Source organism: Crotalus tigris, unplaced genomic scaffold (assembly GCF_016545835.1).
Source record: "Crotalus tigris isolate CLP2741 ecotype Arizona unplaced genomic scaffold, ASM1654583v1 scf7180000022970.308977840:1548163, whole genome shotgun sequence".
Classification (NCBI taxonomy): Eukaryota; Metazoa; Chordata; class Lepidosauria; order Squamata; family Viperidae; genus Crotalus; species Crotalus tigris.
Genome location: NW_024099557.1, coordinates 226199 through 249874, shown reverse-complemented (window position 1 = coordinate 249874; position 23676 = coordinate 226199). Strand labels below are relative to the sequence as shown.

At 47.2% G+C, this 23676-nt stretch overlaps 2 protein-coding genes across 4 annotated transcripts in view; one reads left to right on the top strand and one right to left on the bottom strand.

Moving 5' to 3' along the window:
- Positions 1 to 5407: 5407 nt before the first annotated feature.
- Positions 5408 to 15039, top strand: MICOS13 (mitochondrial contact site and cristae organizing system subunit 13). The gene is made up of 4 exons (XM_039319311.1): positions 5408 to 5541; positions 7508 to 7664; positions 10838 to 10889; positions 14690 to 15039. The coding sequence occupies exons 1-4, from the start codon at positions 5513 to 5515 to the stop codon at positions 14785 to 14787; spliced, it is 336 nt and encodes a 111-aa protein (XP_039175245.1). The 5' UTR covers positions 5408 to 5512; the 3' UTR covers positions 14788 to 15039.
- A 259-nt stretch (positions 15040 to 15298) lies between these two features.
- LOC120297076 (disintegrin and metalloproteinase domain-containing protein 10-like) overlaps positions 15299 to 23676 on the bottom strand; it is a 34390-nt gene continuing 26012 nt past the window's right edge. Inside the window, exons 13-16 of one of the 3 annotated variants that reach the window (XM_039319308.1) lie at positions 23137 to 23236; positions 21791 to 22011; positions 18075 to 18171; positions 15299 to 15651 (exon numbers count right to left, since the gene is read on the bottom strand). In XM_039319308.1, coding sequence (XP_039175242.1) covers positions 15503 to 15651; positions 18075 to 18171; positions 21791 to 22011; positions 23137 to 23236 — 567 coding nt within the window. In that variant the 3' untranslated portion in view covers positions 15299 to 15502. Of the gene's footprint in view, positions 15652 to 16378; positions 16490 to 18074; positions 18172 to 21790; positions 22012 to 23136; positions 23237 to 23676 lie in introns of those variants that run through there. The other 2 variants (XM_039319309.1, XM_039319310.1) reach the window with 2 other exon arrangements.

Genomic DNA, 23676 nt, shown 5'->3' with positions numbered 1-23676 from the left:
TCATTCAATTTCTATGGATCAACTTAAAAAGTCAAATTGTTGATCACACTCTTAATACCAATGAGGTACTTTTGATTCGCAAAATGAGGAAAAAAAATAGCAACGCTAACTCAAAATACAGTAAAAAATCCGTTACATTTTAATCTGTTCGTGCAAAAAATTTGTGCAGTTGTAACTTAACGAAGTGTAGGAATCCAGCTTGTAAACCATGATTCCTAGATTGTTTGGGTTCAACAGATTTGTGGCTGATTCTTTAAACCACAATTAAGCCAGCATAGGAGCAGTTTAACGTATTGCCCAGACCTGGGTTTTGTGAAGGAAATGCTGTCTAGTCATAAGAAAAATAGTTGATGCTTCCGTGCATCCTACCGAAGGAAATTTCCGAATGGGTTAAAAATCTCCCAAGCTGCTGGATCTCAGTGAGAACGCCCACTGCAAGTCAGTGCACACCAGCTCCATTACATCTGTTTACCGATCCAGCTGGAGACGAATGAAGTGTCCATTTGGCCCTTCAGCTTTGCAAAGTGCCAGGCAGAGTGAGAGAGAGGTTGTATGAATGACGTGGGCGATTGCTTGTTTAATTCTGTTTCTTTCTTCCCTGAAGTCCACGTTTACAGTTGTAAATACAGGTCTTTTATACTTAACCGTCAATTCCGTACGTGATTTGTACAATGTTGTTCTATTCTGCTATGGAGTACTTTCATGATGGCCGAACTTTTAATTTTGAAAAAAATAAATAAATCTATATCTATATACCCCACCTGTCATTCCCCCAATCCCCGTTGCTGACTTGAAACGGAAATTTCAAACATGGCTGAAAGAAAACGAAGAGGACAAATGAGCACATGTCGAAATGAGGTATTCCCCTTGCTCTCCCTTTTCTTCCTGCTTCCATTTTAAGTTATCACTGCAATGGTTTCACATATTTGCAGGTGGGCAATCTTTCCAGAATTCATCTGGCGTCCAGCTTCTTGCTGTGGTCTTAACAATTTGATGACTTTTATTGAATAAAGTGGAAATTATTTGAATAAATCCAGACTGGGAAAAACTTTTTCTTTGCTTCGGTGTTAAACTCCCTGCCCTAACTCACTGGCGTTTAGCATAAGTCTTTTTCAGTTTTCCATTAATCTGTGGAACAGCTTGCCACCAGAAGTTGTGGGTGCTCCATCACTGGAGGTTTTTAAGAAGAGATCGGACAACCATTTGTCTGCAGTGGTTATAGGGTCTCTTGTTCGAGCAGGGAGTTGGACTAGGTCCCTTCCAACTCTGTTATTCTGAAATAAATCTTAAAGTTGCCAAGGTTGGACACCTGATCCTAGAACAGTGGTTCTCAACCTTTTTAATGCCGCGACCCCAACTGGTCGTAAGTTGAGGACTACTCAACCGGTCGTAAGTTGAGGACTAAACCGGTCGTAAGTCGAGGACTACCCAACCGGTCGTAAGTTGAGGACTTTCCCTGCCCGGGAGTGCCGCGCATGGGTGGTGCCGCCCCCTGCGGCGGCCGAGGCGTAGCTGGCAAGCGGCAGAGACGGAGCAGGCCGACCACCGGCTGGGCCACCAGCTGGCCCAGCCCAAGGGAGGTAAGGCACCCGCCGGGCCCCACGCATGGCAGCAACCCTCCCTGCGCCCGCTGGCCTCCCACCTCCCACCCCTGGCCCTCTTTTACTTACATTTTTAGTAGTTGCTCAGCAGGGAGGGGAGGAAGCTTCCAGACAGCTCACCTTCACTGCAGAGAACTTGCAGCAAATGCTTAGGGTTTCTTTAAGAAAACCCAGTTGCCTCGTGAAAAAGCATCTTGGGGATGCTTATGATTGGATGTCTTCAGGGCAAGCACCACATGGCTGAACCGACCTAGGATCTTGGCACAAAGCAGCAAACACCAACACATGACTCAGGATCGGAGTGGCTACTGCAGTGGTTCTCAACCTTTTTAATGCCGCGACCCCTAACCAGTCGTAAGTCGAGGACTACTCAACCGGTCGTAAGTCGAGGACTACTCAACTGGTGCAGCACCGTTTGCAGAATGGGACTTTTGGCGGGCTCAGCAGGGCAGAGATAACCTGGACAATTCCTATTGGCTTTTGAAAGCCAATAGAATTAGACTCTATTCAAGAGAGTTTATTCTATTGGCTTTCGAAAGCCAATAGAATAAAAGGGAGTAGCACAGCTAAGGAAAAGGGGAAAAAAATGGCGGACTGCGTTGTTTGGCGACCCCCGTGAAATGGTCGTTCGACCCCAAATGGGGTTGCGACCCACAGGTTGAGAACCGCTGTCCTAGAAGAAACAAAAGGAAAACTGTTCAAAGTTACGACTGACCCAAGAAAGGGGAACTGGATTCAAAGTTCTGATGGTTAGACCCATTCCTGTGATCACGTGACTGAACGTTGGCCACGTGGCAACAAAGCCGCGTTTACAGCCATTTGCCACGTCCCGTGGTCACATGGCCGCATTTTACAATGGTTTTCCTGAAAACCGTTTGATTGGAGCAACACTAAAATCATCGGCCACGCTCCTGGGTTCACCGAAGCCTGGCACTCCACCAGCAATGCCATCAACAGACACCATGACCGACAACCAGCCTACGAACCCCTCCGGATCTAAATCAACTGCACAGCCAACCAGACACAGCACCGACCCTCATCCATCCCGCGCAATCCCCCACTCCCACCAGCGCTTCATCTCCCAATGAGTCTCACCCATTGTAACCTCCCCATCACAAGACCCATTGCAAGCCTCTCTGATGACTCACACCTGACCCATCACAAAACCCTCATTTCACACACCCAACACCTGAAGCCCTTACAAACACAGACATCCCCTAAACGCCACTGAAAATGATACCTAGCCTGGTAACGAAACGTTCGGAAACCAACCCACCACCCTCACTGGCTTTTATTTCCAGTTTTTGGAAAAATTGCAGCCATGGAGAATTAGCGGTTTACTTAATCACCGTGATGTTCACTTAATGGCTGTGACAAAAACTGTGGTTAAATCAGTCAGTCACACGATAGACCTGTTTTTACGATTGTCACATCATATAACCAATAATAAGCAGGCTCCATCATGGTCGTAGGTCAAGGATTATCTGTATAGAGCAGGAGTAGGCAACCTTGGCCCTTTTATGACTGGTGGACTTCAACTCCCAGAATTCCTGGGCCAGTCATGCTGAGGGGAAAGGGAGAGGATTCCAAGCTGAGCCATGCTGGCTCAGGAATTCTGGGAGTTGAAGTCCATGAGTCTTAAAAGGGGCAAGTTTGAAGACCCCTGCTCTTAATCTTCGTCCTAGGATAGGGGTAGGCAACCTTGGCTCTTTTATGACTCATGGACTTCAACTCCCAGAATTCCTGAGCCAGCATGGCTCAGCTTGGAAACCTCTCCCTTTCCCCTCAGCATAGCTGGCTCAGGAATTCTGGGAGTTGAAGTCCACGAGTCATAAAAGAGTCAAGGTTGCCTACCCCTGGTATAGGTAGTCCTCGACTTACAATTATTTGTTTAGTGACTGAGGTTCTAACGGCACTGACAAAAGTGACTTTTCACACTTATGACCATTGCAGCATCCTCGGGGTCACGTGATCAAAATTCAGGCACTTGGCAACTGGCATGTATGTATGACAGTTACAGTACGCCAAGGTCACATGATCACCATTTGCGACCTTCCCAGCCAACGTTCGACAAGCAAAGTCAATGGGGGAAACCAGATTTGCTTAAAGACCCCATGATTCACTTAACAACTATAGTGATATGCTTAACAACTGTGGCAAAATGGTCATATAATGAGGCACAACTCACTGAACAACTGCCTTGCTTAGCAACATAAATTTTGGGCTCAATTGTGGTCGTAAGTCGAGAATTCCCTGTATGCAGAACCTGACTCTTCCGTCATCACTGATAGGAGTTTACAGGAATTTAATCAGATGTATTGATTAACTGATTCATTTAGATTTATTAAATGAGATTTATTCATTAACTAAACCAGCTTACTGGGAGTCTCAAGAAGCATGGCCTGCAAATTCCTCTGTTAATACAGATAGTCCTCAACTTATAACTGTTTGTTTAGCAACTATTCAAAGTTATGACGGTGCTGACTTACAACTGGTACTGGCAGTTATAACTGCTGCAGCATCCCATAGTCACTTGACCAAAAGGTTGGGCACTTGGCAACCAGTATTTATGTCCACATGGTTCAGTTGGGGATTTGTTAAACAACTGTGGCAGAAAAAGTCCTAAAATCAGGTGTGACTCACTTAACAACCGCCTCACTTAATAACAGAAACAAAAGATCTGTTGAGCCCTCCATAATTTTTAAAAATGGGAAGGAGTTCTAAGAGCAAACACTGTTTTAGATAAAAGTTCATGGGAGTTCATCTACTTCAGACAGTTGTAGAAAGAAAAAAGACTACTACCGCTTGGGAATTCTGGGAGTTGAAGTCCACCCATCTTAAAATTGCTGAGGTTGAAAAATCCTGATTTATATCATTGGTACAATGAGGGCAAGACATGGATGATGTCATGGCCCATTCAATGGGGCTGCAATCAGTCAGATACAACAAAGAAGCCTGCGTGTGGGTCAAAAAAGTCAAGATGGCGCCCACAAGCCTGTAACTGAAGTTCCACCCCTATTTTATGTCGCAATGCTTGTAAAAAAGATGGGTCTTTGATGGCATGCAGTGTCTACCATCTTGGCTTTTTGGACATATGTAAAAAGAGCAGGGCATTGAGGCCACCATCTTGACTTTTTTGACCTTTGCTGCTGAATGGCCGTCAGCAGGCTTCACTAAGGTGGAAAGTTGAATTAGGAGACAGTGACAGCATTGAAAAAATGTTTAAAGGGTTCAGAATCAAGGAGAGAAGCAATCTAGAACTAAGGAGAAACTTCCTGACAGTGAGAACAATTAACCAGTGGAACAACTTGCCTCCAGAAGCGGTGAATGCTCCAACACTGGAAGTTTTTAAGAAGAGACTGGACAGCCATTTGTCTGAAATGGAATAGGGTTACTTGCCTAAGCAAGGAGTTGGACTTGATGACCTCCAAGGTCCCTTCCAACTTTATCATCATCCTCATCATCCTCATCCTCATCATCATCATCAAATGTTACTAGTTTAATGGAACTAAACGTTGCATGTTCTAACCTGGCAAGCAAACTAAACATGGGTACCATGGTTTCAACTGATGGACTAGCTAGCTCACCCATGCTAAGACAAGGCAGGCTTCCCACGACTCGTTAAACCCCCACCGACCCAACCTAGGTTTAGTGCGTGGTATGAACCGAGCTGCGCTCCTTAAAGAGCGAACAATAACAGAGTTTGGAAGGACTGCGCTCCCGGGCGGCAGGTTGGGGAGGCGAAGCGCTGGCACTCAACAGTGTTGCCTCGGCAACCCCGGCGGCCGCCGCGTCATCCGCCTCCCCATTCAGCCTACAATTCCCGAAAGGTCCCGCGAGAGGGGGCGGTCCCTGGCAGGAAACGGTGCGGTCGGGCGCAGGGCTGCCCTTGGAAGAGGCATCGCTCCGTCATGGCGCCCCGCACATTCCCTTTGGTCAAGTGAGTCGGGCGGGCTTAAAATGGTTTTGTAACGGCAGACAAGGGGAAACGGGGGGCTCGGAGGGGAAAAGCCGCGAGATGGGACCCCCCCCCAATCCTCAGTTTCGGATCCGGGGGATTCTCACGATCTGGAAGCCCTTAGTTCGGCTGCGGCCCTCCCTTCAGCCTGCCCTCCCCATCATCCCATGTCACAACCATTTTTTGCAGAGATGCAGATTCGTTTGATTCAGACAACAAAAATACACGGGATTGCAAGGGATTCTCACGACATTCCTCTTCTTTAGACCCTTAAGGGGAGGGAGGGATGCCCTTACCGTCCCCTGCCCCATGGAGTCTTTCCATAGGCAGACCTTTGGGGGGGGGTTGAAATGGTGATGCAAAACGTTTTGCAAAATTGCCCTGTCACCCATTCAATTCCTAGCCAGGTAGTCCTCGACTTAGGACCACAATGGAGCCCAACATTTTTGTGGCGAAACGAAACGTTGGTTTTAGTGAGCGCTGCCCCGTTTGTGCTGCAGTTGTTAAGTGAATCGTGGCAGTGCCTAAGTGGGGAACATGGTCCTTAAGTGAATCTGGCTTGACGTGCTTGTCAGAAGGCCGCAAAAAAGGGATCACGTGACCTCAGGACACTGCAACCGTCATAAATATGAACCCCCGGTTGCCCTGCGTCCAAATTTTGATCACGTGACTGTGTCGTCTGTCGCTTTTTTCAGTCCTGTTGTAACTCTGAATGGTCACTAAACGAATCGTTAAGTCAAAGATGACCTGTATGGCTCTCCATTAGGTCAGTGTTTCTCAATTGTGGCCACTGTAAGAGGTATGGCCTTCAACTCCTGGAATTCCCCAGCCAGCATATGCTGGCTGGGGAATTCTGGGAGTTGAAGTCTGCACCTCCTGCATGGTCGAAACTGAGATGAGGTGTTTAGGCTCCGGGTTCGATTTGCTCCCTCTTAAGGCAATTTTTGTCCTGGCCAAGGAAGAGCCAGCGGTTGGATGGAGGGTAAGTGAAGAATCCAACAGATCAGGCTGCATTTGCAGGCTGGGAGCGCTTTCCCTGTTGAATTTGTGCCCACTTTATCTTTACAAGGTCATTTCCTCCTGTCCTATGAAAAGGTTCAGCCCTTCGGCAACTGTGGATGGAGGGGTCTTGGGGGGGGCGCTGTGGATGGAGGGGTCTTGGGGGCAGCTGTGGATGGAAGGATCTTTGGTGGGGCGCTGTAGATGGAGGGGTCTGGAGTGGGGGTCTGCTGTGGATGGAGGGGTCTTGAGGGGCCGCTGTGGATGGAGGGGCTTTTGGGGGGCAGCTGTGGATGGAGGGGTCTTGAGGGGCGCCTACTGTGGATGGAGGGGTCTGGAGAGGGGCCTGCTGTGGATGGAGGAGTGGAGGGGGGACCACTGTGGATGGAGGGGTCTTGGGGGACTGTTGTGAATAGAGGGGTCTTGAGGGAGGCTGCTGTGGATGGAGGTGTCTTGGGGGGTGCTGTGGATGGAGGGGTCTGGAGGGGCAGCTGTAGATGGAGGGGTCTGGAGGGGCACCTACTGTGGATGGAGGGGTCTGGAGGGGGTCCTGCTGTGGATGGAGGGGTGGAGGGGGGACCGATGTGGATGGAGGGGTCTTGAGGGGGCCTGTTGTGGTTGGAGGAGTTTTGGGAAGCAGTTGTGGATGGAGGGGTCTTGAGGGGGGCCTGTTGTGGATGGAGGGGTCTTGGGGGGACTGTTGTGGATGGAGGGGTCTTGGGGGGACTGCTGTGGATGGAGGGGTCTTGGGGGGCCGCTGTGGATGGAGGGATCTTGAGGGGGGCTGCTGTGGATGGAGGGGTCTTGAAGGGGCCTGTTGTGGATGGAGGAGTTTTGGGGAGCAGCTGTGGATAGAGGGGTCTTGAGGGGGGCCTGTTGTGGATGGAGGGGTCTTGTGTTCTAGTCCCTGAACATGCTTCCAAAGGACCCTATTTCTTTTCTTGCCCAGGTGGATGACCAAAGCAGGACTGGCTGGCGGTGCCCTCTTCATGGTTTACTCTCAGGGGCTGCTGGGTGGCAGCGATAAAGGTGCCGAGGCCTTGCATAAAGCCAAAGCAGCTGTTCCTCCAGCTGTGGAAGAATGGACAAAGTATTTCGGCTGGCAGGTGAGCCCAGAACATCCCGTCGGATCATCTTCAGGCCTGACACAGGTCCTGGACAGACTTTGGGGGGAGAGGGCGCTGCTGATCCAGGGGTGGGAATCTCCAAACCGAGATGCCAGCAAGAAAATATTACAATACGGGGAGTCCTCGACTTACGCCGGTTACGATTTAGTAACCGTTCAAAGTGAACAACGGCACTGAAAATAGTGACCTAAGACCAATTCTCACACTTAAATGACAGTCTTTGGATGCTTTGGCAACAGGCCAGTATTTATGATGGCTGCAGCATAAATACAGGTAATCCCCGAGTTATGACAGTTCACTTAGCGTCCGTTTGGAGTTATGTGATAATCACTCCCTAGTGCAGTGGTTCTCAACCTGTGGGTCGGGACCCCATTTGGGGTCGAACGACCATTTCACGGGGGTCGCCAAACAACGCAGTCCGCCATTTTTTCCCCCTCTTCCTTAGCTGTGCTACTCCCTTTTATTCTATTGGCTTTTGAAAGCCAATAGAATAGACTCTCTTGAATAGAGTCTAATTCTATTGGCTTTCAAAAGCCAATAGGAATTGTCCAGGCTGTCTCTGCCCTGCTGACCCGCCAAAAGTCCCATTCTGCAAACGGTGCTGCACCAGTTGAGTAGTCCTCGACTTACGACCGGTTGAGTAGTCCTCCACTTACGACCGGTTGGGGGGTCGCGGCATTAAAAAGGTTGAGAACCACTGCCCTAGTGTTTACCACCAAGTCCCAAAATTATGAATGTTGCATCAGCATGGCCAGTGGTTCGCCCTTACAAACAACCCCAAAGGGTGTGCCACATTCACCCTATTTCCCCCCACCCCTCTGCACACACACACAACTGCTACCCCTTCCCATCCTGCAACGCCGGACTCACCTTGCGAAGATCTGTGTCTCCTCTCTGCTGTGGTTTCTTTGCCTTTGAGGGAGAGGTCAGTTTGCAAAGGCTTTTTGCGCTCAGAGCGAAAGCTTCTGGGGTGTGTGATCTTGCACGATTTCAGGGGGTTGGACTAGAACACAGGTCCCCAAACTTTTGAGCACCAGGGACCGGTTCGGTGGAAAGAGGTTTTGCCACGGACTGGAGGGTGTGTGGTTTTGTGTGCTGCCTGCATCTCGTGATGGGGCTTTGATGGTTTGTGTGGACCGGTTGCTGGCATGCTGCGGACTGGTACTGGTCCACGGAGTGGGGGGTTGGGGACCCCTGGACTAGAAAACCTCAAAGGCCCCTTTCAACTCTGTTATTGTTATTGTTACTGTATTCGGGCACCCTTCCGCTTTTGCAGAGAGTGGATATCTGAAATCTGCATCCAGTTTTGGTCACCATGATGTAAAAAAGATGTTGAGACTCTAGAAGGAGTACAGAGAAGAGCCACAAAGATGATCAGGGGACTGGAGGCCAAAATAATACAAGGAATGGTTGCTGGAATTGGGAATGTCCAGTTTAATGAAGAGAAGGACGAGGGGGGACATGATAGCAGTCTTCCAATATCTCAGGGGCTGCCCCAAAGAAGAGGGAGTGAAGCTATTCTCCAAAGCGCCTGAAGGCAGGACAAGAAGCAATGGATGGAAACTAACCAAAGAGAGAAGCAACCTAGAACTAAGGAGAAACTTCCTGACAGTTAGAACAATTAACCAGTGGAACAACCTGCCTCCAGAAGCGGTGAATGCTCCATCACCGGAATCTTTTAAGAAGAGACTGGACAACCATTTATCTGAAATGGTATAGGGCAGGGGTAGGCAACCTTGGCTCTTTTATGACTCGTGGACTTCAACTCCCAGAATTCCTGAGCCAGCCATGCTGAGGGGAAAGGGAGAGGTTTCCAAGCTGAGCCATGCTGGCTCAGGAATTCTGGGAGTTAAAGTCCACGAGTCATAAAAGAGCCAAGGTTGCCTACACCTATCCTAGGACGAAGATTAAGAGCAGGGGTCTTCCAACTTGGCCCTTTTATGACTTGTGGACTTCAACTCCCAGAATTCCTGAGCCAGCATGGCTCAGCTTGGAAACCTCTCCCTTTCCCCTCAGCATGGCTGGCTCAGGAATTCTGGGAGTTGAAGTCCACGAGTCATAAAACAGCCAAGGTTGTCTACTCCTGGCCTAGGTTGAGACCCTCCAGATCAGGGATAGGCAACCTTGGCTGTTTTATGACTCGTGGACTTCAACTCCCAGAATTCCTGAGCCAGCATGGGGGAGCTATGGCCCTCTCATGACTCGTGGACGTCAATTCCCAGAATTCCTGAGCCAGCAGGGCTCAGCTTGGAATCCTCTCCCTTTCCCCTCAGCATGGTTGGCTCAAGAATTCTGGGAGTTGAAGTCCACGAGTCATAAAAGAGCCAAGGTTGCCTACCCCTCGTATAGGATTTCCTGCCTGAGCAGGGGATTGGACTACATGACCTCCAAGGTCCCTTCCAACTTTATTATTGTTGTTGTTGTTCATAAAAACAACAACAACAATAATAATAATATGTCGCTCCACATCACGGCAACTCCTGGCACTAAAAGCATTTGTAACTCACCTGGTGGGCTGGAAGAGAAATCGTCGTCTTCCTCAAAGGCAAAGAAACCGTGGCAGAGAGGAGGCAGATCCTGGCAAGGCGAGTGAGTCTGGCGCAGCAGGATCGGAGTAGGGAAGCACGAAGTATCTCAGTGTATTGGGGAGATCCTGGGGGCCTGTTCTATCACTAGCCCACCCCCCATGGACTTCCCCACCCTGAGCTACCTCATGTGTGCTTAACAAATTGCGCATTCGATTGGCGAATGCCTGGGCGAAAGCAGGGCGTGATCCCGTTCATGATACGCGATTCACTCCTATGAATCCTCGGTTTATGAATGGAACGGGCCGGCTCCATTCTGTTCGTAATTCCGAGGATTGCCTGTATAGTGCAGTGTTTCCCAAACTTGACAATTTTAAGGCATGTGGACTTCAACTCCCAGAATTCCACAGCCAGCGTTGCTGGCTGTGGAATTCTGGGAGTTGAAGTCCTCATGCCTTAAAATTGTCAAGTTTGGGAAACACTGGTATAGTGGAATCTTTGCCAGCAGCTGGTATGTTTTACGTCAGACTTCGTTCTTTTTCCCCTTGCTTCTCCCACATTCTCTCAGCTCAGACTTAGCCCTTTTCCGGCAAATGTCTCAATATGTTTTCCTCTTTCATTTCTTAGCTCCCAGAGGTCCCAAAAACTGAATTTTCTCTCTGCAATGCCTGGAACTCAGGTACGGGGTGGAGGTGGGGGTGTTAAGTAGGGTTGGGGGTGGAGGTGCTAAATGGGTTTCTCTGAAGGTGGGAAAGCCGTGTGGACTGTATTAAAAAGCATGGCTAGAAAACAGTGCTGAGGGGTGTAAGGTTGTGTGGTCGCACATCCGCACTGCTGTTGTTCACCTTGTTTGGTGTGAGCCCAGCCAGCAATTACCAGATGTGACGGCCTCTTAACTCTGACATGTTGCTTTTTAAAAAGAACTTTATTGCATTGCAAAAAATAAAAAGGTTAAAAGACAGACTTTCAACGAAAGAGGAAAGGTAGAGGAGAGGAACAGTAGGGAAAGTTTAAAACGTGACATTAAAAAAAAAGAAATGCCGAAAATAATAAAAATAAATAATAAAAATTACTTCCAACTCTCTTCAATACCAATGTGTGTGTATGTGTGTGTGTAGGGTGAAACACCCGGTCTATCAAATATACCATATTTTCCGGCGTATAGGACAACTCGGCGTATAAGACGACTCCCGACTTTGGCGCCAAGTTGCGTGCCTAGAAAGTCGTCTTATACACCGGAAACTATCGTAATTTCCGGCGTATAAGTCGACTCGGCGTATAAGAAGACCCCCGACTTTGGCGCCGATTTGAATGCTTTAGAAAGTCGTTTTATATGCCGGAAAATACGGTAGGACAATGCAATCTGCTACTGCTTTTCGCTCCAGTCTAGGAGCATTTTTTGCAGGCAGACGTCACTACTGCAACAACTGTAAATTCAAAATTTTGTAGCTGACAAAGAGCTAAAGGGAGACTAGTATAGCTATTTCGAGCTCTTTAGCTGATGAGAGCTAAAGAACTCAAAATAGCTATACTAGTCTCCCTTTTAACACTTTGTCAGCTACAAAATTTTGAATATATATACACATACACATACACAGAAAGTTTTTCAGACAGACCGGTCTGATTGATTGCACCTTGGCATTTTGACTGCTATATTGCAGTTCTACTTTTTTATAATCTCTTTTGCCTTGCAGCCCCCCAACGAGGGGCGTTAAGCAGGCTCAAGTTGCAACTGCGATACGTTACAAATTCAGATTTCTTTTTGCTGACAAGATTTAAAGATTTAAGTGGGAGACTAGTATAGCTATTTCGGAATCCGAAATAGCTATACTAGTCTCCCACTTAAATCTTTAACTCTTGTCAGCAAAAAGAAATATATATATATGTATATGTATATGTGTATGTATGTATGTATGTGTGTGTGTATATATATATATATATATATATATATCTGTGTGTGTGTGTGTGTGTGTGTTTTCTGAGGTTTTTGCGGGTGTTTGTATGTAGGTCTTTGGTTATTTGGGTTTTCTCCCGCGTCAAATTGGAAGTGTCTTGGCGACGTTTCGACGAAGTCTCATTCCTCATCTTCAGGCTGCTGTTTTCGGCTTCGTGCTCCTAGAAGCACGAAGCCGAAAACACCAACCTGAAGATGACGAATGAGACTTCGTCAAAACGTCGCCAAGACACTTCCAATTTGACATGGGAGAAAACCCGAATAACCAAAGACCTACATATGTATGTATGTATGTGTGTGTGTGTGTGTATGTATATAATCACACTTGTTTTAGTTTAACAAAAGAAGAAAGATACAGAAGTAAAAATACGTAATAACAGCAACAATATATCAAATAATTTCCTAATCCAAATAAAACATATATAAGTACTCCTTGAGTTAACAAACCATTCATTTAGTACCTGTTCAAAGTTACAACAGCAACGAAAAAAATGATTTTTTTAAATCGTTTTTCACACTTAGGACTGTTGCCGCAGTCACAAATTATTATTAAAGATGTTTTTTACAAAGTCACTTCTCCTCCAAGGAGCTTCTTCAGTTCTGACTGAATGGTGGGGAATGGAAGGATTTATATGCCTTTTCAGTCATCTGGTGGTTAACACTGTCTCTGAGAGTCATTGAGGCCAGTTGGAGATTTATCTCTCAGAACTGAAGAAGCTTCTTGGAGGAGAAGTGAAACGTCTTCAAGGAAAAACAAGTTTATCTTATAAAAAAGCACCTTTGGGACAAAGGCTTCTAACCTTCATTACAGCAGCTATAAATGCATTTCTATTTTATTCTTTTCCTTCTCTCTGTATCCTACCCTTTCTAAGCATCAAAGCAAAGCAAATCACGAGCGGGATACTGTGTTTCCCCGAAAATAAGACCGGGTCTTTTTTTTTTTTTTTTTGCCCTCCAAAAGAGACACTTTTATTTTCAGAGTAGGTCTTACCTCACCTCCGGCACCGACAGCCCCAACCAGCTGGTCCACTTCTTCTGGGGCCGAAGTTGTGCAGCTGCACTCGGGCCTGCATTTTGCAGTCAGGCCTTTCCAGAAGGCCTCTGCAGACGAGTACTGAGCTATGGATTCAATCCCTAGCTTGGTGCTTGGCTGCTGAGGACTTGCAGAACCGAGCTATGGATTGAAGCCATAGCTCGTTTCTTGGTTGCAGAGGCCTTCCGGAAAGCCCTGTGACTGAGAAATGCAGGCCTGGCTGCAGAAGAGGCCTTAGAACAGTGATGGCGAACCTTTTAGAGACCGAGTGCCCAAACTGCAACCCAAGACCCACTTATGCATCGTCGGGTGTTGGGTGGGTGTGGTCCATTGGCTGGGTATGGCAAATTGGGGGGTGTCGCCCATTGGGTGGGCGTGGCTGCAGTGGTAACGGCAGACTGGGTAGGATTAAAAAGTTCAATCAATCAATTCAACTTTGCAAGATCTTTTTTTTTTCCAGCAAGAAGTTGAAATTGATTGATTGAACCTTTTTTTTTTTTTTGCACATGGCGACGGAGGCATAAAGCGAAAAGGTTTTATAAAACCCAGCTGAAGGCCTAGGACTGGGGCGATGGCGCACGTGCCCACAGAGAGGCTCCGAGTGCCGCCTCTGGCACCCGTGCCATAGGTTCGCCACCATTGCCTTAGAAGAACTGGGCCGGCAAGGAGAGGCCTAGCTGCAACGGTAAGTGGGTGCGGGGTGCAGTTCCACACCCACACCCCCGCTCTAGCTTGATTTTTAGGGATGTGCCTCGCCCCAAAACTAGGGCTTATTTTGGTGGTGGGGCATATATTAGGCCCACCCCCCAAAATCAAGCTAGGGCTTATTGTTGGTGTAGGCCAGGAGTAGGCAACCTTGGCTCTTTTTTGACTAGTGGACTTCAACTCCCAGAATTCCTGAGCCAGCATGGCTCAGCTTGGAAACCTCTCCCTTTCTCCTCAGCATGGCTGGCTCAGGAATTCTGGGAGTTGAAGTCCACGAGTCATAAAAGGGCCAAGGTTGCCTACCCCTGGTCTTAAGGTGACCAACCTTCCTCCTTTAGGGAGGACAGTCCTCCTTTTGTAAGTTCTGTCCTCCCTCAAAAAGTGTCCTCCTTCATGTCCTCCTTTTCGATATTTGAAGACTAATCTGCATGGCTTTTTTTCCCTCATAGAACGCTCAGAATGGCGTTCTGGCACCTTTTTTTGATGGTTTTTTTTTTCAACTTTTGCATGAGCTGTGCTATTCCCACTATTGGCTTTCAAAAGCCAATAGGAATTGCTGCTAAGCGCGCCAAAACACCCGGCTGGCAAACTTTGCACTTGCAAGCTGTCTGTATTATTGTTGCAATGAATAAAATGTTTCTTTTATTTACGATATTTTTTTCTTCAATTTATTTGTGTCCTCCTTTTCATTGTAAAAAAGTTGGTCACCTTACTGGTCTAGGCCTTACTTTCAGGGAAACATGGTAGTTGATTCCTCTCACTTTGGTTATCCTTTTTTTCCCCACAGGGGTCCGTACTGTCATAAGTGCACTTTCCATCGCCCCCACCAAGAGCTGCGAATACACACAGCAAGGATGGAAATACATCAAGGAACATGTGAAGTGAAGTCAGCGGGAGCAGCTTTGCGTTCTCTTGCCGTCCAGCCGAAGTCTCTCCGTCCAGCTTTGCAGAAAGTAACCCTGTTTATAATTAGGGTTATAAAAGAGCCCTCGGACAGCCTCCTTTTTCATCAGACTGTTCTGACTCTTGATTTCTGTACTTGGCAAAGCCAGTTCAAGGTCGGGCTGAAGCAGTTGGGCCCCATCTCTTGGGCCCCGTGTTACCAAATTAAAGTTGGAATGTGTGGGTTTGCGAAAACAGGCAGTTGCTCCTTTTTTTTAAGGATCTGAGAACCTGCCAAAGGATTCGGGTTATGGATTTGGGAACGGGGAGGTAGGAATCAGCGGTTGGCTCTGAGATGGGGTTGGTGGTCACCAAAGGGATGGCCTGTGGTGGACACCAACCTTGAGATCATGGTTATGGAATTAGAACTAGCAGGTTTAGCCTTGAGAGAAGATGACCATGATGTACAAAGACGATAGATAGATAGACAAGCAGGCATCCAAAGCAATTTTTGTAAACAGTTATTTTTTTAATTAATCATTTTTAAAAAAGAGAAACAAGCCAAAAAAAAGGGGGGGAAGGAAAATTAAGGGGTCATGTCAGTAAGAAAATCTCTGTATTTTTTGCGTGCCCTTTGGTGTGATGGATTGCGGGATGCTGGTGTTATCTGTGCTGCAACCACAAGTGTGTGTTGGGGCAGAGGCGCCTTGTCCGAAGCTTAGCAAAGCTCCCCAGGGCTGGAGCGTGGCCTTTTCTGGTGCATTTTGATATAAATCTCCTCTTCCCAGTGAAAGGAAGTCTGTTGTTTCTTCCCTTGATGTTCCACAGCTCCTGCCTTGCGAGAGATCCTGATGATGTTTTCATCTGCTGGGAATCACAGAACATAATGTGGTTGGAAGGGATCTTGGAGGTCATTAGGGCAGGGCTTTTCAACCAGTGGTACGGGTACCACCTGTGGTACATTGGCACCTGGCAGGTGGTACGCGACCATCCTAGAAAAGGGGTAGCGGGGGAGGGGAACGAGCTGAACCCGGTGGCAGCACTGCACAAGCCTGAGCGAGAGACGGCTGGAGCTGCAGGGCTGTCAGGGCTCAGCGGAAGCGCCAGGATCAGTGCCAGGCTCCAGCTGGAGCTCAGCGCTGATCCTGGTGCTTCTGCTCAGCCCAGAAGAAGCGCCCATCAGCTGGAATGTTGCAGCCTCTCCAGGGTCTTGTGATTTACATTCAGATGCTTGGCAACTGATTCACATTTATGACGCTCACGGTGTCCCAGGGTCATGTGAAGTGACCAAAACCTGCTAAAACAACCCAACAGACGGGGAGAATAAAAACCAAACATCCCCCACCCCAGCCCCGCTGCCAATCCTCAACAGAAATTCTCACAATAGTGGAAACCTCAGACAGGAGGAAGAGCGCCACCGGGCGGGCAGGCAGGTGTCTTGCTCGGCTGTGGCTTGGGGGGCACTTTTTTCAGTGCCATTGTAACTTCGAACAGTCACTAAGCGAACTGTTGTAAGTCGAGGACTACCTGTACTTTATCACTCCCCCCCCCTTTTTTTGGGTCATCAAGTTTTTGATACCTTGCTAGGCGACTGGTGGTACTCAGATGTTGCCGTATCCTAAAAGTGGTACACTGGGTGAAAAGGTTGAAAAACCCTGATCTAGTCCAACCCCCGGCTTCATTGTCTCAGAGATAATTTCCTTGCCTAAACAGAAACAGAGCACAGGTAGTCCTCGGCTTGCAACGGTTCATTTAGTGACCAAAGTTACAACAGCACTGAAGTGACTTATGACCACTTGTCACACTTCATGACCATCCCCACGCTCGTGTGATTTGGATGCTTGAGAACTGGTTCATATTTATGACCTTTGGAGTAACCCAGGATCATGTGACCATCTTTTGCAAAGTTCTGACAAGCACAGTCAAGGGGGGGGGGAGCTGGATTCACTTAACAACCGGGTTATAATTTAGCAACTGCAGCAATTTGCTTAACAAATGGGGCGAGAAAAGTCGTAAAATGGGACCGAACTCCTTTGGCAAACGTCTCGCTTAGCCACAGAAATTCTGGGCTCACATTGTGGTCGTAAGTCGAGGACTCCCTGTAACCAAAGGCCAAAAAGCAGTGGACAATAGAGCAACTTTTGACTTTCTGCCAGCTTGACTGTGGTTAACTGGCCTTCGGCAGCTGATCTCCCCAGTGGCCTGCCAGCACTTAAGTGACCACAAATTTGGCAAATTGCAACCTTACAAGAGTCAGAGGTCCCCGATCTGGGGTGCGTTCTATACCTTAGCCCAGGGGTAGGCAACCTTGGCTCTTTTATGATTGGTGGACTTCAACTCCCAGAATTCCTCAGCCAGCCACGCTGAGGGGAAAGGGAGAAGTTTCCAAGCTGAGCCATTTTGGGTCAGGAATTCTGGGAGTTGAAGTCCACAAATCATAAAAGAGCCAAGGTTGAAGACCCCTGCTCTTAATCTTCGTCCTAGGATAGGGGTAGGCAACCTTGGCTCTTTTATGACTCGTGGACTTCAACTTCCAGAATTCCTGAGTCAGCATGGCTCAGCTTAGAAACTCTTCCTTTCCCCTCAGCGTGGCTGGCTCAGGAATTCTGGGAGTTGAAGTCCAGGAGTCATAAAAGAGCCAAGGTTGCCTACCCCTGCTACAGATTAACTCTACATCCGGTGGAACTACTGGTTTGTACCTTTAGAGCAGGTCTAGGGAACCTTGGCCCTTTCATGACTCAAGGACTTCAACTCCCAGAATTCCTGAGCCAGCCACACTGAGGGGAAAGGGAAAGGTTTCCAAGCTGAACCATGCCGGCTTAGGAATTCTGGGAGTTGAAGTCCACCAGTCATAAAAGGGGCAAGTTTGAAGACCCCTGATTTATTGCATGACCCTAGAAAATGGATTAATTCTGTAAGTCTAAGGCAGGGGTCTTTAAACTTGGCCCTTTTATGACTTGTGGACTTCAACTCCCAGAATTCCTCAGCCAATGTTGCAACGCTGGCTGAGGAATTCTGGGAGTTGAAGTCTACAAGTCATAAAAGGGCCAAGTTTGAAGACCCCTGGTCTAGTCCTATTTGATGCTCACCCAAGAAGGTTCCTGCATGTGAATTTATGGAGTTCAAAGGCCATGGCTGGCTGGAGAATTCTGGGAGTTGAAGTCCAAACCTCTTAAAGTTGACACGGTTGAGAAACTCTGCACTAACTGTTCAAACTTTTCCTAGCCAAGTTGGGTGTGTTAAAAAGTAGACACACTTCCCCCCTCCCCTAAACACACATACCAAATTACCTGATTCATTGCTGACTGTTCTTCCAAAGAGGAAAACTGTGCCAGCCATCATGGCTGCTAAGGTCAAAACCACAAGAAGGATAGCACACCAATGTGTCTGTATAAAAAAAAAAAACACACAGGCGCACAATTAGTATGAAGTCCTTGGACAGTAATACCAAAAACTAGATGTCTTGACGAGTCAGATCTTGGCAAAATGGATGGCATATACAATAAATAAGATAGGAAGGAAGGAAGGAAGGAAGGAAGGAAGGAAGGAAGGAAGGAAGGAAGGAAGGAAGGAAGGAAGGAAGGAAGGAAGGGGAAAGGGAAGAAAGAAAGAGGAAAGGAAAGGAAAGGAAGGAAGGAAGGAAGAAGAAAAAAGAAGGAAGGAAGATGAAGGAAAGAAAAGAGAAAAAACGGAAGGAAAGAAGGAAGGAAGAAGAAAGAAAAAGAAAGGAAGAAGAAAGAAAAAGGAAGGAAGGAAGAAAAAAAAAAAGAAAAGACAGTTTCAGCTATTGGGCAGTTTTTTTAAAAAAATTAACTGAAATTTCCAAATTTCCATTGCTAAGTGAGACAATTTGTTAAGTGGGTGTTGCCCCATTTTACAACGTTTCTTGCCACCGTTATTAAGCGAATCACTGCAGTTGTTATGTTAGTAACAGGGCTGTTAAGTGAATCTGGCTTCCCCCTTTGACTTTGCTTGTCTGAAAGTTGCAAAACCATCTGTGACCCCCTGGGGACGCTCCCACCATCATAAATATGAGTCAGTTGACAAGCCTCTGACTTTTGAGGGATGCTGCAACGGTTGTAAGTGTGAAAAATGGTCATAAGTCCCTTTTTTCAGTGCCATTGTAACTTTGAATGGTCACTAAATGAACTGTCGTAAGCCGAGGACTGCCCAAGCTAAACTGTGGAAAAGTTTGAAAGTTTGTCTTCAATTATCGGCCCTTCCCAGTAAGCCAGACATAAACTATATAAACTAACCCTTTACTGCAAGTCTCCAAGGACAGAATCTTGCAGGTCTGCAAGGACAAAAGCTCCCAGTGTCTCTAATGGCAAAAAGTGAAGAGGAACTAAAGAGCCTCTGGATGCGGGTGAAAAAGGAGAGTGCAAAAGTGGGCTTGAAAACCAAGATCATGGCATCCAGCCCTCTCAATTCCTGGCAAATAGATGGGGAAGAAATGGAGGTTGTAACAGATTTTATCTTCCTGGGCTCCAAGATCACCGCAGATGGGGACTGCAGCCAAGAAATTAGAAGAAACTTGCTCCAAGGGAGGAAAGCTATGGCAAATCTAGACAGCATACTAAAGAGCAGAGACATCACCCTGCGAACAAAAGTGCGTATAGTCCAGGCCATGGTTTTCCCAGTTGCAATGTATGGCTGTGAAAGACTGAGTGCAAAAGAATTGAGGCCTTTGAACTATGGTGCTGGAGAAGACTCCTGCGAGTCCCCTGGACTGCAAGGTGATCAAACCGGTCAGTCCTAGAGGAGATCAACCCCAACTGCTCTTTAGAAGGCCAGATCCTGAAGTTGAAACTCAAGTCCTTCGGCCACCTAATGAGAAGGAAGGACTCACCCGAGAAGAACCTGATGCTGGGAAAGATGGAGGGCAAGAGAAGAAGGGGACGACAGAGAATGAGATGGCTGGATTGGGTCACTGAAGCAGTAGGCGTGAGCTTAAAGGGACTCCAGAAGATGATAGAGGACAGGAAGGCCTGGAGGAATGTTGTCCATGGGGTCACGATGGGTCGGACACGACTTCGCAACTAACAACAACAACTAAAATGGGTCTTTCCTAAGTTTCTTCCTCTGACTATTAAGCAACTGTGGGCTCCTCCTTTTATCTGATGTTTCCCTAAGCAGCATCTCTCTATTCTTCAAGATTGTCCCAAAAGTACTTTTTCCAAAAAGGCAATTGGACTTTTCTTGGCTTTTCTCCTTTGAAAACATTTTGCTTCTCATCCAAGAAGCTTCTTCGGTTCTTGAGAACCGAAGAAGCTTCTTCAGTGAGAAGCAAAAGCGTTTTCAGTTTCTTAAATTTTATGAGTTTAATCAAAATACCAAACGCGAAAATACAAAGAAGAATGAGAATAACAGGAAACTCGGGTTAGGGGAAGGACAAGAGGAAAGAAAAAACATAGCGTAAAAGGAAAAAGAAAAAGAAGTATTGTACAAGGTCTCCTACTTGAGCAGGGGGTTGGACTAGAAGACCTCCAAGGTCCCTTCCAGCTCTATTCTTTGATTGACTTCTGATTCTTTGGGGTGCAATAGAATACAGTAATAACATACAACCTCAAACAAAAACAAAACAAAATCAAAGTTTCATTTTTCCCCACCTCGTGCATAAAGTCCAGAAGTGGTTTCCAAGTAGTTAGAAGTGAAATATTTTCAAAAGTAAATAAAAACCAAAAAAGTTATTTTGCCTTTTGGGACAACAATGATCTGGATGATTGAGAATCTCCATAGAGGTTCTTCAAAGTCCTTCCAACCTACATTCACAATAGACAATGGTATTGACATGAAGTGTTAATACCACTTTACAAGGCCTTGGTAAGGCCACATTTGGAATACTACATCTAGTTTTGGTCACCACGATGTAAAAAAGATGTTGAGACTCTAGAAAGAGTACAGAGAAGGGCAACAAAGATGATCAGGGGACTGGAGGCTAAAACATACAAGGAATGGTTACTGGAATTGGGTATGTCTTGTCTAATGAAGAGAAGGACGAGGGGTGACATGATAGCAGTCTTCCAGTATCTCAGGGGCTGCCCTAAAGAAGAGGGAGTCAAGCTATTCTCCAAAGCACCTGAAGGCAGGACAAGAAGCAATGGATGGAAACTAAGCAAGGAGAGAAGCAACCTAGAACTAAGGAGAAACTTCCTGACAGTTAGAACAATTAACCAGTGGCACAACCTGCCTCCAGAAGCTGTGGATGCTCCAACACTGGAGGTTTTTAACAAGAGACTAGAGTCACTGCAAGGCGTTCAAACCGGTCAGTCCTAGAAGAGATCAACCCCGACTGCTCTTTAGAAGGCCAGATCCTGAAGTTGAAACTCAAGTACTTTGGCCACCTAATGAGAAGGAAGGACTCAATGGAGAAGGGCCTAATGCTGGGAAAGATTGAGGGCAATAGAAGAAGGGGACGACAGAGAATGAGATGGCTGGATGGAGTCACTGAAGCAGTAGGTGTGAATTTAAATGGACTCCAGAAGATGGTAGAGGACAGGAAGATATGGAGGAACGTTGTCCATGGGGTCGCGATGGGTCGGACACGACTTCGCAATTAACAACAACAACAGAGTCACTAGACAGCCATTTGTCTGAAATGGTATAGGGTTTCCTGCCTGAGCAGGAGGTTAGACTAGATGACCTCCAAGGCCCCTCCCAACTCTGTTATTCTAGTCCAGGGGTTTTCAAACTTGGCCCTTTTATGACTGGTGGACTTCAACTCCCAGAATTCCTTAGCCAGGCACGTGTGCCTGGCTGAGGAATTCTGGGAGTTGAAGTCCACCAGTCATAAAAGCAGAGAATGAGATGGCTGGATGGAGTCACTGAAGCAATAGGTGTGAACTTAAATGGACTCCAGAAGATGGTAGAGGACAGGAAGACCTGGAGGAACGTTGTCCATGAGGTCGCGATGGGTCAGACATGACTTTGCAATTAACAACAACAACAAGTCATAAAAGGGCCAAGTTTGAAGACCCCTGTCCTAGGTCTATTCTGGTGTCCTCACCTGCATCCAGGTGGCCAGGTCGTCCATTTCGATGAAGTCCAGGATGAAGTTTTTCACCCTGGCAATGGGACCATCCTCATCTACAAACCGGCAGATGTGGAATTTGTCACAGTAGCCGTTCTTGTCGCCGCACGGTGAGCCCGCCAGGAGCGGGATGTCCGAACCGTTGAAGAAAGGGTCCCAGATCTTTGAGGAGGTGCTGACACAGGTTGCAGCTTGTCCTAGAGAAGCAGTGGGTGGGGAAGGGAGGGGAAGGGAAGGGGGGAGGAGAATAAATGCTTAGGGTTTCTTTAAGAAAACCCAGTTGCCTCGTGAAAAAGCATCTTGGGGATGCTTATGATTGGATGTCTTCAGGGCAAGCACCACATGGCTGAACCGACCTAGGATCTTGGCACAAAGCAGCAAACACCAACACATGACTCAGGATCGGAGTGGCTACTGCAGTGGTTCTCAACCTTTTTAATGCCGCGACCCCCAACCAGTCGTAAGTCGAGGACTACTCAACCGGTCGTAAGTCGAGGACTACTCAACTGGTGCAGCACCGTTTGCAGAATGGGACTTTTGGTGGGCTCAGCAGGGCAGAGACAGCCTGGACAATTCCTATTGGCTTTTGAAGCCAATAGAATTAGACTCTATTCAAGAGAGTCTATTCTATTGGCTTTCAAAAGCCAATAGAATAAAAGGGAGTAGCACAGCTAAGGAAAAGGGGAAAAAAATGGCGGACTGCGTTGTTTGGCGACCCCCGTGAAATGGTTGTTTGACTCCAAATGGGGTCCCGACCCACAGGTTGAGAACCACTGGGCTACTGTGAGAAAGAACTGATCACTGAAGCAAATTTTCAGTCTTATATTAAGGAAGAGAATATTCATAGCTCAGGGTTGAACTATGGAGTCCTTGGTGCTTTCTACGCATGGGTGTTTTCTTGCAGACGTTTCCTGACCCAGCTAGGTAACATCATCAGTGTTAGAAAGGAATGGGGTTTGTGGAGTGGTGGAGGAGGAGGAGGAGGAGGAGGAGGAGGAGGAGGAGGAGGAGGAGGACGACGACGACGACGATTGTGGGGTCCTTGGTGCTCTGTGAGCTTGGTTGTTTTGTTGTGGATGTTTCAGGACCCAAACTAGCTAACATCATCAGTGTTAGAAAGCAACACAGCTTGATCACATGACCGACCCATTTTACCACCATTACCATTTAATGACCATAATTGGGCAGGCTCCATTACGGTTGTAACTCGAGGACTATGAGCCTGACGTTTAGCATGGAATCAGTAAAGGTTGTGAGGGTTTCTTTTCCCCATCCATGGACAGTCTCAAATGTTGGGAACACGAGTGAGGTTAGAAACTGACCGGGCAGCTGGCAGCAGAGACCGCATCTTCCTCGCAGAGGACTAGAGACACACTGACATTCCTCCAACCCATGCTGGATGCAGAGGGACCCTTCGCAGAGCTGAAAGGCAGAAGAAAAGATGTTTCCAGGTCATCCTCGACTTACGTCCATTTGAAGTTACCAGATCATATTGACGACCGGTTAATGACTGTGCGATTCGGCCTTACAGCTGCACGATTCACTTAACTGTTGTAAAACGTGTCTTAAAATTGGCTCCAGTCATGGGTGCCTTGACATACGACCGGCATGCTGGTGCCCAATTATGGTTGTAAGTCAATGACTACCTGTCTATGGAGATTCTCAGTCATCCAGGTCATGCTTTTTCAAGGAGGCAACTGGACTCGCTTGTTTGTCTTTGAGGACATTTCACTTCTCATCCAAGAAGCTTCTTCAGCTCTGACTGGATGGTGGGGAAATGGAAAGATTTATACTCCTTGCAGACAGCTGGTCATTTGTCTCCTTTTAGAGAGTCATTAAGGCCATTTGGAGGTTTAGGTAGT

Bases quoted from the DNA above. Each gene is read 5' to 3' on its own strand.
- MICOS13 (XM_039319311.1), top strand. From the start codon at position 5,513: ATGGCGCCCCGCACATTCCCTTTGGTCAA. The intron at 5,542-7,507 runs GTGAGTCGGGCG...TTTCTTGCCCAG, and splicing joins CGCACATTCCCTTTGGTCAA to GTGGATGACCAAAGCAGGAC. The intron at 10,890-14,689 runs GTACGGGGTGGA...TTTTCCCCACAG, and splicing joins CTGCAATGCCTGGAACTCAG to GGGTCCGTACTGTCATAAGT.